Raw genomic sequence first — 12,872 nt, 5'->3', positions numbered from 1 at the left:
AAACAAAGTACAAGATATGTATTTAGTGTTGACGAATATAAAACTATTGTATATTTAACCTGTCAAAGTATAAATATTTGTATATAGATTAGAACAGGGAGACAAGAAGAATAAAGAAAACAAAGTACAAGATATGTATTTAGTGTAGACGAATATAAAACTATTGTATATTTAACCTGTCAAAGTATAAATATTTGTATATAGATTAGAACAGGGAGACAAGACGAATAAAGAAAACAAAGTACAAGATATGTATTTAGTGTTGACGAATATAAAACTATTGTATATTTAACCTGTCAAAGTATAAATATTTGTATATAGATTAGAACAGGGAGACAAGAAGAATAAATAAAACAAAGTACAAGATATGTATTTAGTGTAGACGAATATAAAACTATTGTATATTTAACCTGTCAAAGTATAAATATTTGTATATAGATTAGAACAGGGAGACAAGAAGAATAAAGAAAACAAAGTACAAGATATGTATTTAGTGTAGACGAATATAAAACTATTGTATATTTAACCTGTCAAAGTATAAATATTTGTATATAGATTAGAACAGGGAGACAAGAAGAATAAAGAAAACAAAGTACAAGATATGTATTTAGTGTTGACGAATATAAAACAATTGTATATTTAACCTGTCAAAGTATAAATATTTGTATATAGATTAGAACAGGGAGACAAGAAGAATAAATAAAACAAAGTACAAGATATGTATTTAGTGTTGACGAATATAAAACTATTGTATATTTAACCTGTCAAAGTATAAATATTTGTATATAGATTAGAACAGGGAGACAAGAAGAATAAAGAAAACAAAGTACAAGATATGTATTTAGTGTTGACGAATATAAAACAATTGTATATTTAACCTGTCAAAGTATAAATATTTGTATATAGATTAGAACAGGGAGACAAGACGAATAAAGAAAACAAAGTACAAGATATGTATTTAGTGTTGACGAATATAAAACTATTGTATATTTAACCTGTCAAAGTATAAATATTTGTATATAGATTAGAACAGGGAGACAAGAAGAATAAATAAAACAAAGTACAAGATATGTATTTAGTGTAGACGAATATAAAACTATTGTATATTTAACCTGTCAAAGTATAAATATTTGTATATAGATTAGAACAGGGAGACAAGAAGAATAAAGAAAACAAAGTACAAGATATGTATTTAGTGTAGACGAATATAAAACTATTGTATATTTAACCTGTCAAAGTATAAATATTTGTATATAGATTAGAACAGGGAGACAAGAAGAATAAAGAAAACAAAGTACAAGATATGTATTTAGTGTTGACGAATATAAAACAATTGTATATTTAACCTGTCAAAGTATAAATATTTGTATATAGATTAGAACAGGGAGACAAGAAGAATAAATAAAACAAAGTACAAGATATGTATTTAGTGTTGACGAATATAAAACTATTGTATATTTAACCTGTCAAAGTATAAATATTTGTATATAGATTAGAACAGGGAGACAAGAAGAATAAAGAAAACAAAGTACAAGATATGTATTTAGTGTTGACGAATATAAAACTATTGTATATTTAACCTGTCAAAGTATAAATATTTGTATATAGATCAGAACAGGGAGACAAGAAGAATAAAGGAGAAGGTGAACGGTTTTATCAGTCAAAACGTTTGCTTTCAGCAATGAAATTGTGAATTGCTTTGCAGTTGAGACTGTTTCCCTGTAGTGTTAAGTTGCGATCGCCATATATTAATGTGTTGATATTTAAATTTAAACGTGGATAAGTAATACTGGTGTTCTCCATTATATAGAGGGCAAAATAACTGGACATGTTTCAAGTCTTCAACGTGATGACCACAGGTACAATGTGGATTATCTTCAACGAACCTTGTAATTTGTGTCCATTGAGATCACTTATTCCAAATCGAAGTCTGCATTTTAATGTTTCAATTAGACTTTGTGTACTAGGGAAATGTGAGTTTGATAGTTTTAAATAGCTAATATTTCAGTTAGAGTTTGTGTAAGTGGGAAATGTGAATTTGAATGTTTTAAATAGCTAATATTTCAATTAGAGTTTGTATAAGTGGGAAATTTGAATTTGAAAGTTTTAAATAGCTAATATTTCAATTAGACTTTGTGTAAGAGGGTATGTGAGTTTGATAGTTTTAAATATACCAAAAGGCAAAAGTTATTGTGACACACAAAAGACAAAGATAATTGATAAGTTTTTACTGCCGTGTATGAAACGTTATAACATAGAAAGAGAAATGTCCGAAGTTATGGAAACGAGCAATAGTCCATGAAAAGGACGCACCTGCCATATGCAAATTAGTGTGTCCACCTTGATACAGGCCTGGCACCGTCATCTTATTGAGGCCACTAAACGCTAGAGAAAGTTCCTGGGAATGCCATTTTAGATCTGAGGAAGGATCAGCCAGAGTTCCTGCAGCGTTGTTCGGGGATTTGGAAGACGTCGCAAGCGTTGCTCTATTTCATCCAAGCCATGTTTGATTGGTGACAGATCCGGGGACCTGTTAGGCCAGGGTAGCACATCAACATTGTTCTGATTCAGATACTGCTGCATAACTGTAGCAATGTATGATCTGGCGTTGTCGTGTTGTAATGTCATCCCGGGACCGTTCTGTTGCAAAAACGGTAACACAGGTGTTTGCAAAATTTCATATCGGTGCCTCACAGCATTCAAATTGCCTTCGATCACAACCATCTGGGTCCGGCCTGTGGCTGTAATTCCACCCCATATCATAACGCCACCACCTCCAAAACGATCCCCTTCAAGAACACATGGCGTGACGTAACGTTCACCGTGACGTCTGTAGACACGTGTCCTGTAGTCAGATCTGTGGAGAAAGAAACGGGATTTATCAGTGAAGAGGAGACGTCTCCAGTCACGACGACGTCGATGTTCTGGCGTCAGGATTGGCCTTCTAGCTGGGCGTCTTGCACTGATGCTGTAGATGCACAGACGTCGTCGGACTGTCCTCGCTGATACACCTCTGTTGCCAAGGATGGTACGGGTTATGAAGGTTGCTGGCTGGAACCTGTTTCGCAGATGCATGGCTCGGATCCATGTGTTTTGGCAAGGGATTGTCACAGGTGGTCGGCTGCTATAGGGACATTCCCTGACCTGGTTGTTTTGTTGATATCGTTGCCATTAGTGCCATATGGTGTTTCAGTGGACGTTGAATTTTGACTTGCGACGTTACGCTGCGAGGCCCCAGATCCAAGCATCCCTATGACTCGCCATCTGTCATTTTCAGCGATGCGTGGCATGACGAAATTCCATCAAACAGTTCATTGATGGTGTTTTTCTGACTTCTGCTCTTCTGAAGGCTGCACAGAGTGGCAATGATTTGCGACTGAATGTCTGGCCTTTTATGGTGAACACTGGACAGGATTTCTCCGGCATAGTCCATGTTTCGTCCACAAAGCATGCAATCGCTGCAACAACTGCTCGGTTGTATTTCTTCGAGCTGACCGGCCTTGGTTAGGCCATCGGTCTAAAAGCTGGCAGGTACTGGGTTCGGATACCAGTCGAGGCATGGGATTTTTAATCCAGGTACCGACTCCAAACCCTGAGTGAGTATTCCGCAAAGCTCAATGGGTAGGTGTAAACCACTTGCACCGACCAGTGATTCATAACTGGTTCAACAAAGGCCATGGTTTGTGCTATCCTGCCTGTGGGAAGCGCAAATAAAAGACCCCTTGCTGTCTGTCGTATAAGAGTAGCCTATGCGAAAGCGGGTTTCCTCTAAAAAAAAAAAAAAGTCAGAATGACCATATGTTTGACGTCCAATAGCCAATGATAAGATAAAAAAAAATCTATGTGCTCTAGTGGCGTCGTTAAATAAAACATACTTTACTCTCTTTTTTTTCGAGCTGTTTCATGCATATTTTCCTCTGGTTTACATCCACAAATCCATTCGCAAATTTATTACACCAAACAATCCATGTCACAATAACTTTTGCCTTTTAGTATATATATAATATCTCAGTTTGATATGCTGTAAGTGAAAAGTTGATTTTTAAAATGTCTAAACAGTTAACAGTATTTACTAGTTTGATATTCTGTAACCAGAAACTATTTATTTGATTTAATCAGGGATTAAAAGAAAGAAAGCATGTTGATGAGTATGTCTTTTTCTACATCTTATTGCAATGGTTTTGTATTTGACTTAGTAATTTTCATTGTTAATGTATATTGTTTATGACTATGACGTCTTAATCATCTTATGACCATCGTATAATTGTCTTACTAATTGTCACCCTGTCTGTAGGCCCATTAGGCTATTTGTCGTTCCAGCCAGTTTTCCACGGCTGTTATACCAAAGGTCGTGGTATGTACTATCATATCCGTGAGATGGTGCATGTAAAAGATCTCTTGCTACAAATGTCTCTTCGCAGGTGTCCTCTGTCAAAATTACCAAATTGTGTGACATCCAATAGCCGATGATTAATACATCAGTGTACAACAGCGGTGTCATTAAACAAAATAAACTTTAATAAACTTTGGTAATTTTTATTGTCAGCAAATATTGTTTATAGCCATGTCTTCCTAATCATCCTTTGATCATGGTGTATTTGAATTAGTGATTTTCTGTTTGTCTTATCACTACAGAACCTGACTGTAAGGTGGTCGACTACAACACTCCCGTGGCTGTGATCGTCTACGCCTGTGTGGGCAGCGCTCTGCTACTCGTAGTCTTCTCCGTAGTCGCTTTCATTGTCAGAAGGTGAGGTGTCGTCTCTTTGTTCTTAATGTTATCAGATTTCATTTCATTTCAACTGATGTCCAATTAAGGTTTAAGCACGCTCTCCTGGGTACACACCTCAGCTATTTGGATTGTGTCCAGGACAGAGGATTAGTTGTTAGTTGTTAGTGGTTGGTGAGAGAGAAACGAGGGTGTGGTGCCTTTCGCCCACCCACTGAGTGATTAAAACTTGCTCTGGGTGGAAGCCGGTACTGCGCTGCGAACCCTGTATCTACCAGCCTTATGTCCATTAGCTTAACCAGGACGCCATCGAGGCCGGTTGTTTATCACATATTAATGTCTTCACTTAATGTGACTCGGCGTTCTGAATGTCAATCAGAGATCAAAGTCTTCTCTTTGTGACCCGGCGTTCTTAATGTCAATCAGAGATCAAAGTCTTCTCTTTGTGACCCGGCGTTCTAATGTCAATACTTGGAAAGATATTGTACATTATGCCAGAATGAGTGTGTAGGAGATGAATATCATGCTTTGTTTGAATGTCCTGCATTTTTGACAGAAAGAAAATTATTTAAAAAAAAAGAATTTATAACACGACCAAACTTCTATAAGTTTTCTATGTTGTTGCAAGAGAAACGGCTGTCAAGATTACGAACACTTAGTAAATTTGTTAGTCTTATAATGACAAAATTTAGAGATTAACAGTAATTAAGTTTATTATTTGTAGCAGTATATATTATATGTATGTACAGTATGTTATACATGTATATTGCCACCATCCACCTTGGCACATGTACCACCGTTGGTGGTCTTTATGTGAATGAAGAAGAAGAAGTTGAATCAGAGATCAAAGTCTTCTCTTTGTGACCCGGCGTTCTTAATGTCAATCAGAGATCAAAGTCTTCTCTTTGTGACCCGGCGTTCTGAATGTCAATCAGAGATCAAAGTCTTCTCTTTCTGACCCGGCGTTCTGAATGTCAATCAGAGATCAAAGTCTTCTCTTTCTGACCGGCGTTCTTAATGTTAATCAGAGGTGGGGAGTAGCCCAGTGGTAAAACACTTGTTTTATGTGGGATCGATCGCTGTCGGTGGTCCTATTGGACTATCTTTCATCCAGCCATTGCACCACGACTGGTATATCAAAGGTTGCAGTATGTGCTATCCTTACTGTGGGATGGTGCATATAAAAGATCCATTGTTACTATTGATTTTTTTTTAGCGGGTTTTCTTTCTAACACTACAGGTCAAAATGATTAAATGTTTGACATCCAATAGCCAATGATTAATAAATCAGTGTGCTCTAGTGGTGTCGTTAAGCAAAACAATTGTTTATGTTAATTAGATAAAGCATTTCCACATTTATCCAGAATTCCAGATTTTTAATCGTCTCTACAATGTTTCCTTGTTTTAGTCCTGCAAACAGGGCCACCTAAATTGGTACCGGAAGGGTAAAATTAGTTCAAATGGCTAGACACATTATGGTGTGGGGTAAACTGCTTACTTTTTGCAAGGTGGCCATTTCATTTTTCAAAATGGTATCTCCCATATTAAAGAAAGACATATATCTGCCACTTAATTTAATTTGTTTTCTTTGTGTACACATACAAACAAACTCAAACCACCGCACATCCATTGTGTATACATGGAAACTAACCCAAATCCCAACATAGTCACATCAATTATATTATTCAAACTGAAGGAACAATTACAGTTAATATTCCTGCCATAATCAATTATGGAGTTTCTTAATCAATCACCATATCAGAAGAGCCCGGCTTGAGGTCGCGAAGACTGTCCACGTATACGTAGTGGGAGTTTAGCACCCGGTAAGGGAGTGGCTGCAGGGTCCGTGGGCATAGCAGTCGGGGTGATGAGTGAGGTGGCTGAAGAGAGACTATTTTTAACAGCGATGGTTAATTGTAGATATAGAGCCACAGTGGCAAGGGAAGCCTCTGTTGGGGGTAAGTGGGATATTAGAGACAGTTCAGTAGTGGGTGGTGTCCGTGATATTGTGATAGCTACAGGCGGTAAATGTAAGGATAGATGAGGTTGCACATCCCAGTCTACAAGATGTAGGGACCCCACGGTTTGTCCGGAAAGGGGTGGGGGAGCACAGCTGGAGGTATAAAGGTAGACAGTTTCACCAATTCAATTGTGTGCACCTGTCATTGGTCACATATACTGCGTTCATGTAGCAGGTGATGGGTTGAGTCCAGAGTAAATCTAGATGACAAAATATGGTCTTGAAAGTCAGACCAAAGACCATTCGGTCAATATGGTGTGTCACGAGTTGCTAATGGAGAGGCCATTGTCAATCCGGTTTGGTTGACCCGGGTGGGAGGGGCTTTGAGAGTCAGGTATACATCAAGGACAATATATTGTGGGGTCTCATTTGTTAGTGTCCTGTGGAGCGACATTAGACTTGCATCAGGTCATGTTGACCATAAGAAATCAAGTTATCTCAATACTTTGAGTGGAAAAAGTAACAGTGGCGGAAGAGTTTGGGTTACTACCGTATTCGTCTGTTCAGTTTAGGTGCATTGTCATTTGGCCAATAATTGAATTCATGATGGAGCCTGTCATGGAGAACATGTTATTAGTGATCATGACATGCCAAACATATTGCATGCTGCAGGGGATCGAGCGACAATATGTGTGGTCAACATCAGTAGTAAATTAATAGTGCTGCAGGCCGGCCAGTTAGTCTTTCAAACAGTTGAAATGGTAAAGTTGTTGGTGAATTCTTATTAGACCTGTCTTATATATCGAGAGATGAGTTGAGCCCCAATAATAATTTTGATTTTAGTGAGTTCACCACAGTGGAACATTAGGCAGACACATGTATGTCTAGGCCCGTTAATGAGCAGATGCAATAAACATCACTTGTTGACGGATCAGGGGACCTACTTAGCAAACAAATGTTTTATTATGTTTGTTTGTTTATGGTTCTGTATGGGCTTATGTTTAAACCTCTAACGTTTAAGCTGTCTCAGAGGATGTAGAGTTCTTTTGTATGGTAATTAATACAGTGGTTTCATGCTCACAACACCCCAGTGATAATTTCTAGCCATGAGGACATATGTTACCCTTCGTGACCACCTACTCAAAAACTAAGCCTCTTTTATGGCTTATTTCCAGGACTGTTTTCGTCTGTTTGTCCAAAACTGTCCGAGATTTGCCAATGGTTCCAGCTAATACTTTGAATACGTTTTGAATGGGGGCCTAACCCTAGGGCTGCCATCTTAAACCGTTGTTCAGCCCTAACCCTAGGGCCGCCGTCTTAAACCATTGTTCAACCCTAACCCTAGAGCCGCCGTCTTAAACCATTGTTCAACCCTAACCCTAGGGCCGCCATCTTAAACCATTGTTCAACCCTAACCCTAGGGCCGCCATCTTAAACCATTGTTCAACCCTAACCCTAGAGCCGCCGTCTTAAACCATTGTTCAACCCTAACCCTAGGGCCGCCATCTTAAACCATTGTTCAACCCTAACCCTAGGGCCGCCGTCTTAAACCATTGTTCGACCCTAACCCTAGGGCTACCATCTTAAACCATTTTTCAACCCTAACCCTAGGGCCGCCATCTTAAACCATTTTTCAACCCTAACCCTAGGGCCGCCATCTTAAACCATTTTTCAACCCTAACCCTAGGGTAACTAGTACTAAAATGTAAGGGATTTTTTAATTTTTGTTTGACACCCACTTTCATCTGTATATAATTAACTTACTTTCAACTGTATATAATTAACTTACTTTCAACTGTATATAATTAACTTACTTCCATCTCTATGTAATTAACTTACTTTCATCTCTATATAATTAACTTACTTCCATCTCTGTATAATTTGACCTACTTCCATATCTATATAATTAACTTACTTCCATCTCTATATAATTTGACCTACTTCCATCTCTATGTAATTAACTTACTTCCATCTCTATATAATTTGACCTAATTCCATCTCTATATAATTAACTTACTTCCATCTCTATATAATTAACTTACTTCCATCTCTATATAATTAACTTACTTCCATCTGTATATAATTAACTTACTTCCATCTGTATATAATTAACTTACTCCCATCTGTATATAATTAACTTACTTCCATCTCTATATAATTAACTTACTTTCAACTGTATATAATTAACTTACTTCCATCTCTATATAATTAACCTACTTTCATCTCTATGTAATTAACTTACTTTCATCTCTATATAATTAACCTACTTTCATCGCTATATAATTAACCCACTTTCATCTCTGTATAATTAACTTACTTTCATCTCTATATAATTAACTTACTTTCATCTCTATATAATTAACCTACTTCCATCTCTATATAATTAACTTACTTTCATCTCTATATAATTTGACCTACTTCCATCTCTATATAATTAACTTACTTTCATCTCTATATAATTAACGCACTTAATCACTGGTATTGAACTGGAAAATACTCTTTAAAAATATGTGCATCATCAAACATGCAACAGAATGAATTCACGTTTATACTTTGTGATATAGTTTACTCTTCTCTCTGCGTTCTTCAGGAGACACAACAGGAACAAAGCCCGGCGGTGTGAGTATGAGGAGACGGAGTCTTCCTGTCGGACAACATATGAAGGATCGCTTGGTCTCCGCACTGACAAAGATTTAACGTGTTACTACCAAACTCACGGAGGTCGGCGATACAGCGATGCGACTCTATAAACACAAAATAAACCTGAACTGTCGGTGTAACTTTTATGAACACAAAATAAACCTGAGCATCTGTGTGAACACTGAATAAACCTGAATTTTCAGTGCAAATCTATCAACACAGAATACATCTGAACTGTCATTGCAACGTAACACCACAGCATAGCCCAATTATTCTGAATTGTTTTAATAATGACATTCAATCCCACATTTTATATTTGTTTAATCCCATATTTAAGACTGTAAATGTTTTATATAAAGATATTATTATTATTATTATTATTATTATTATATACAACTGTTTTTACATTGATGACATATCAGCTCTATTTTTAGCTAACACTGATATGCAAGTACAGTTATAATACTTTATCTTTGTATGTTTATTACTCCCAATTTAACATATATTCGTACAACTCTTACATATGTATTCATGTAGCTCTTACGTATTGTGTGTTAAAATTTTCTCATATTGTGCATCATTTAGAAGATGTATTAGCTGGTCAAACTCCTGTTTTAGTATTTTCGCAAGACACATACTGTGTTGTTTTAATGTTTTATATATTAAAATGTCCACAAAAATACAATTTATTCATGTTAAAGCTCACAAATGAAAGAAAATCTAATTTTATCTTGTAATATACAAAGCGATATTCTAGCAATCAAATTTTAATAATAGTTTTCTTTTGCTCCTGGAATTTGATCAGGTTTGACGTCCAGCAATGTTATTTTTGTTATCAACATGACAGATATGTATTTTCTTACACACCCGTTGGTGAGAACATCATTCGTTATTTTTTATAACACATACTTGTTAACAGTTAACATTTTAAAGACATACGACTGGCTGCTCCTAGGTGATGACCAGGTCACCATTGCCATACCATCCAATGAAAAAAAAAAGAACGGTCGAATCAATCACTCCGTGACGTACAAGTTAACCTGAAATTGACATGTCTGTGACGCACATGTTAACTATAAGCGAAAGGGCCGTAAATAGGTTTTCGTTGGAAAAGACATTTAAATTAATTTTAAAAGTGTTTTTTTTCGGGATATGTAAGAAATAAAATACAACATTCATGTCCGTTACAACGGCCACTCATGTAGTATTATATATGTATTGTTGTTAATCAGAATATAGTGTAAGTATGTTTATTATATTTCCTTATGAGCCATTTATAGTGCATGCTTGATAATCAGTCTATTAGTGCTTTTTGTTAGTTTTATAAGTTTTATGTTTTTTCAATAAGAATTTATTTTTCTTAAATCTTTATTTTTTAGCAATAAATACTTATTTTCATACTTTTGTTAATAGTGTTATAACCTTGTTACAGAAGTGGAGAATGTATGTATCTCAAGATTGGTTGGACCGCGCATGTGCGAGTGTGCGTGTGTCACTGTGTGTGTGTGTGTGTGTGTGTGTGTGTGTGTGTGTGTGTGTTTGTGTGTGTGTATGTGTGTGTGTGTGAATATATATATATATATATATATATATATATATATATATATATATATATATATATATATATATCCGTATCCACTTAAAAAGGTATACAATCCAACTTGTAATGATATTAGATGTCAGTGCACCACAACTGGTATATCAAAGGTCGTGGTATGTGCTATTCTGCCTGTGGGACAGCGTATATAAAACATCCCTTGCTACTAATGGAAAAATGTAGCAGGTTTTCTCTCTTAAGACATCCAATAGCCGATGATTAATAAATCAATGTGCTCTTGTGTTGTCAATAAACAAAACAAACTTTAACTTTTAACTGTGTCGTAACATCTCATGTTGCCAACATGTTTGGGACGATATTACAGGTTCATTCAGCTGCCCTTTAATGTCGATACGTGTTGCCTGTAAACTCAACGTCTAACGTCGCCTGTGTAACTGTACGTTATGTTAGACGGGATCATGAGCATAGACGTGTTACCTGTAAACTCAGCGTCTAACGACGCCCGTGTAACTTTACGCGATGTTAGACGGGATCAGGAGCATAGGCGTGTTACCTGTAAACTCAGCGTCTAACGTCGCCCGTGTAACTTTACGCGATGTTAGACGGGACCATGAGCATAGGCGTGTTACCTGTAAACTCAACGTCTAACGTCGCCCATGTAACTTTACGCGATGTTAGACGGGATCAGGAGCATAGGCGTGTTACCTGTAAACTCAGCGTCTAACGTCGCCCGTGTAACTTTACGCTATGTTAGACGGGATCATGAGCATACGAGTCCTGGAGAAAATCCTTAAAGGAAGGAACAATTAAGGCATTTGGCCTGGTATGCATATTCAACGATATATAACGCACATTATTGTTTAATATCAACAAGTAAAATCGTATAGTTAATTAATAAAACGCTTAAATGTGACGTCTATTATATATAACGTGCGCAGACATTTTGTACCATCCCAGTGAATACGCCCTCTGGCGAGCTGGTGGTTACGTAATACCTAACGTGTCACGTCAGGAATTAGTCTTCGAAGTGAAGTGAAGTGAAGTGAAGAAACAAAACATACCTGATTTTTGCGGATGCATCGCAATGTTCTGTAATAATATCCATCCCAGTAAGCCGGCAACAAGTACATATATTATTTTTCAATACAAAATAAGCCACCATTGTCAAAGTGCTGCAATAACTATTATGTTTTGTACATAAATTAATCCACGTACTGAAATAATAATCGGAGTGTGTTCTTGGTTAATTGGTCTTTTCTTTCCGTGGCCTGTACCTGTGGTTCCTGATTGGCAGGTGTATATTTAGACAGTCCCCAGACACTGTGTCTAGACACACTAAAAAGACGTGCCTCTTTTATTAAGATCACAAGGTATTGTCTGATAGCCGCGCGGACGCCCCTCAAAATCGTAATGGACATTATCACGTTTTACAAGTCAGGTTGATGAAAGCGAAGCGCCTTGTCGTAAATTAGAGCGTTTGTTTGCACTGTGCTTAAGAGGAGTTCGACGGAGCTGACGTCACTTCGCCCCAAGCTATACCACCGGACGTCACAAAAACGAAACAAAATGGCTGCCCCCAGTTAGCAGGAATAATCATGTTTTTTTATTAACTCTAAAATTACGCGTTTGTCATTTGTTAAAGTGTCGGTATGTGTTGATGCTTCGGGTATGCATCTTTCCAACACATAAGGCTCTTATTTGAGTTTACCCTACCTTTAAATTCGGGGAAACAAAAAAGAGAAATATTCGGGAAAAATGAGTTGGCCTGAACACTTCACCATACCCTCAATATTAGTTGTAACCCATGTAGACTCGGGCACTTTTTTTTAATTCGGGCAACAATCAACCTGCCCCTCCCCCCCCCCCCCCCCCACACACACCCACACAACAATGGGAGCCCGTACGACTATGGACGGGATGACAGTGATATACTCCAAGAGTGTGATACCAACTTGTAAAAGTTTGATTTGTTTAACGACACCACT

At 37.0% G+C, this 12,872-nt stretch overlaps 1 protein-coding gene across 1 annotated transcript in view; it reads left to right on the top strand.

Moving 5' to 3' along the window:
* The window catches only part of LOC121386571 (serine-rich adhesin for platelets-like), a 66,395-nt gene extending 55,668 nt beyond the window's left edge, over positions 1–10,727 (top strand). The window contains exons 24-25 of the mRNA XM_041517521.1: positions 4,636–4,750; positions 9,280–10,727. Coding sequence (XP_041373455.1) covers positions 4,636–4,750; positions 9,280–9,439 — 275 coding nt within the window. The 3' untranslated portion in view covers positions 9,440–10,727. The remainder of the gene's footprint in view (positions 1–4,635; positions 4,751–9,279) is intronic.
* Positions 10,728–12,872: the final 2,145 nt, after the last annotated feature.

The sequence above is a fragment of the Gigantopelta aegis genome, chromosome 12 (assembly GCF_016097555.1).
Source record: "Gigantopelta aegis isolate Gae_Host chromosome 12, Gae_host_genome, whole genome shotgun sequence".
NCBI classification, from domain to species: Eukaryota; Metazoa; Mollusca; class Gastropoda; order Neomphalida; family Peltospiridae; genus Gigantopelta; species Gigantopelta aegis.
Note: the sequence above shows the minus strand (reverse complement) of the source record. Positions and strands in the feature narration are given on the sequence as shown.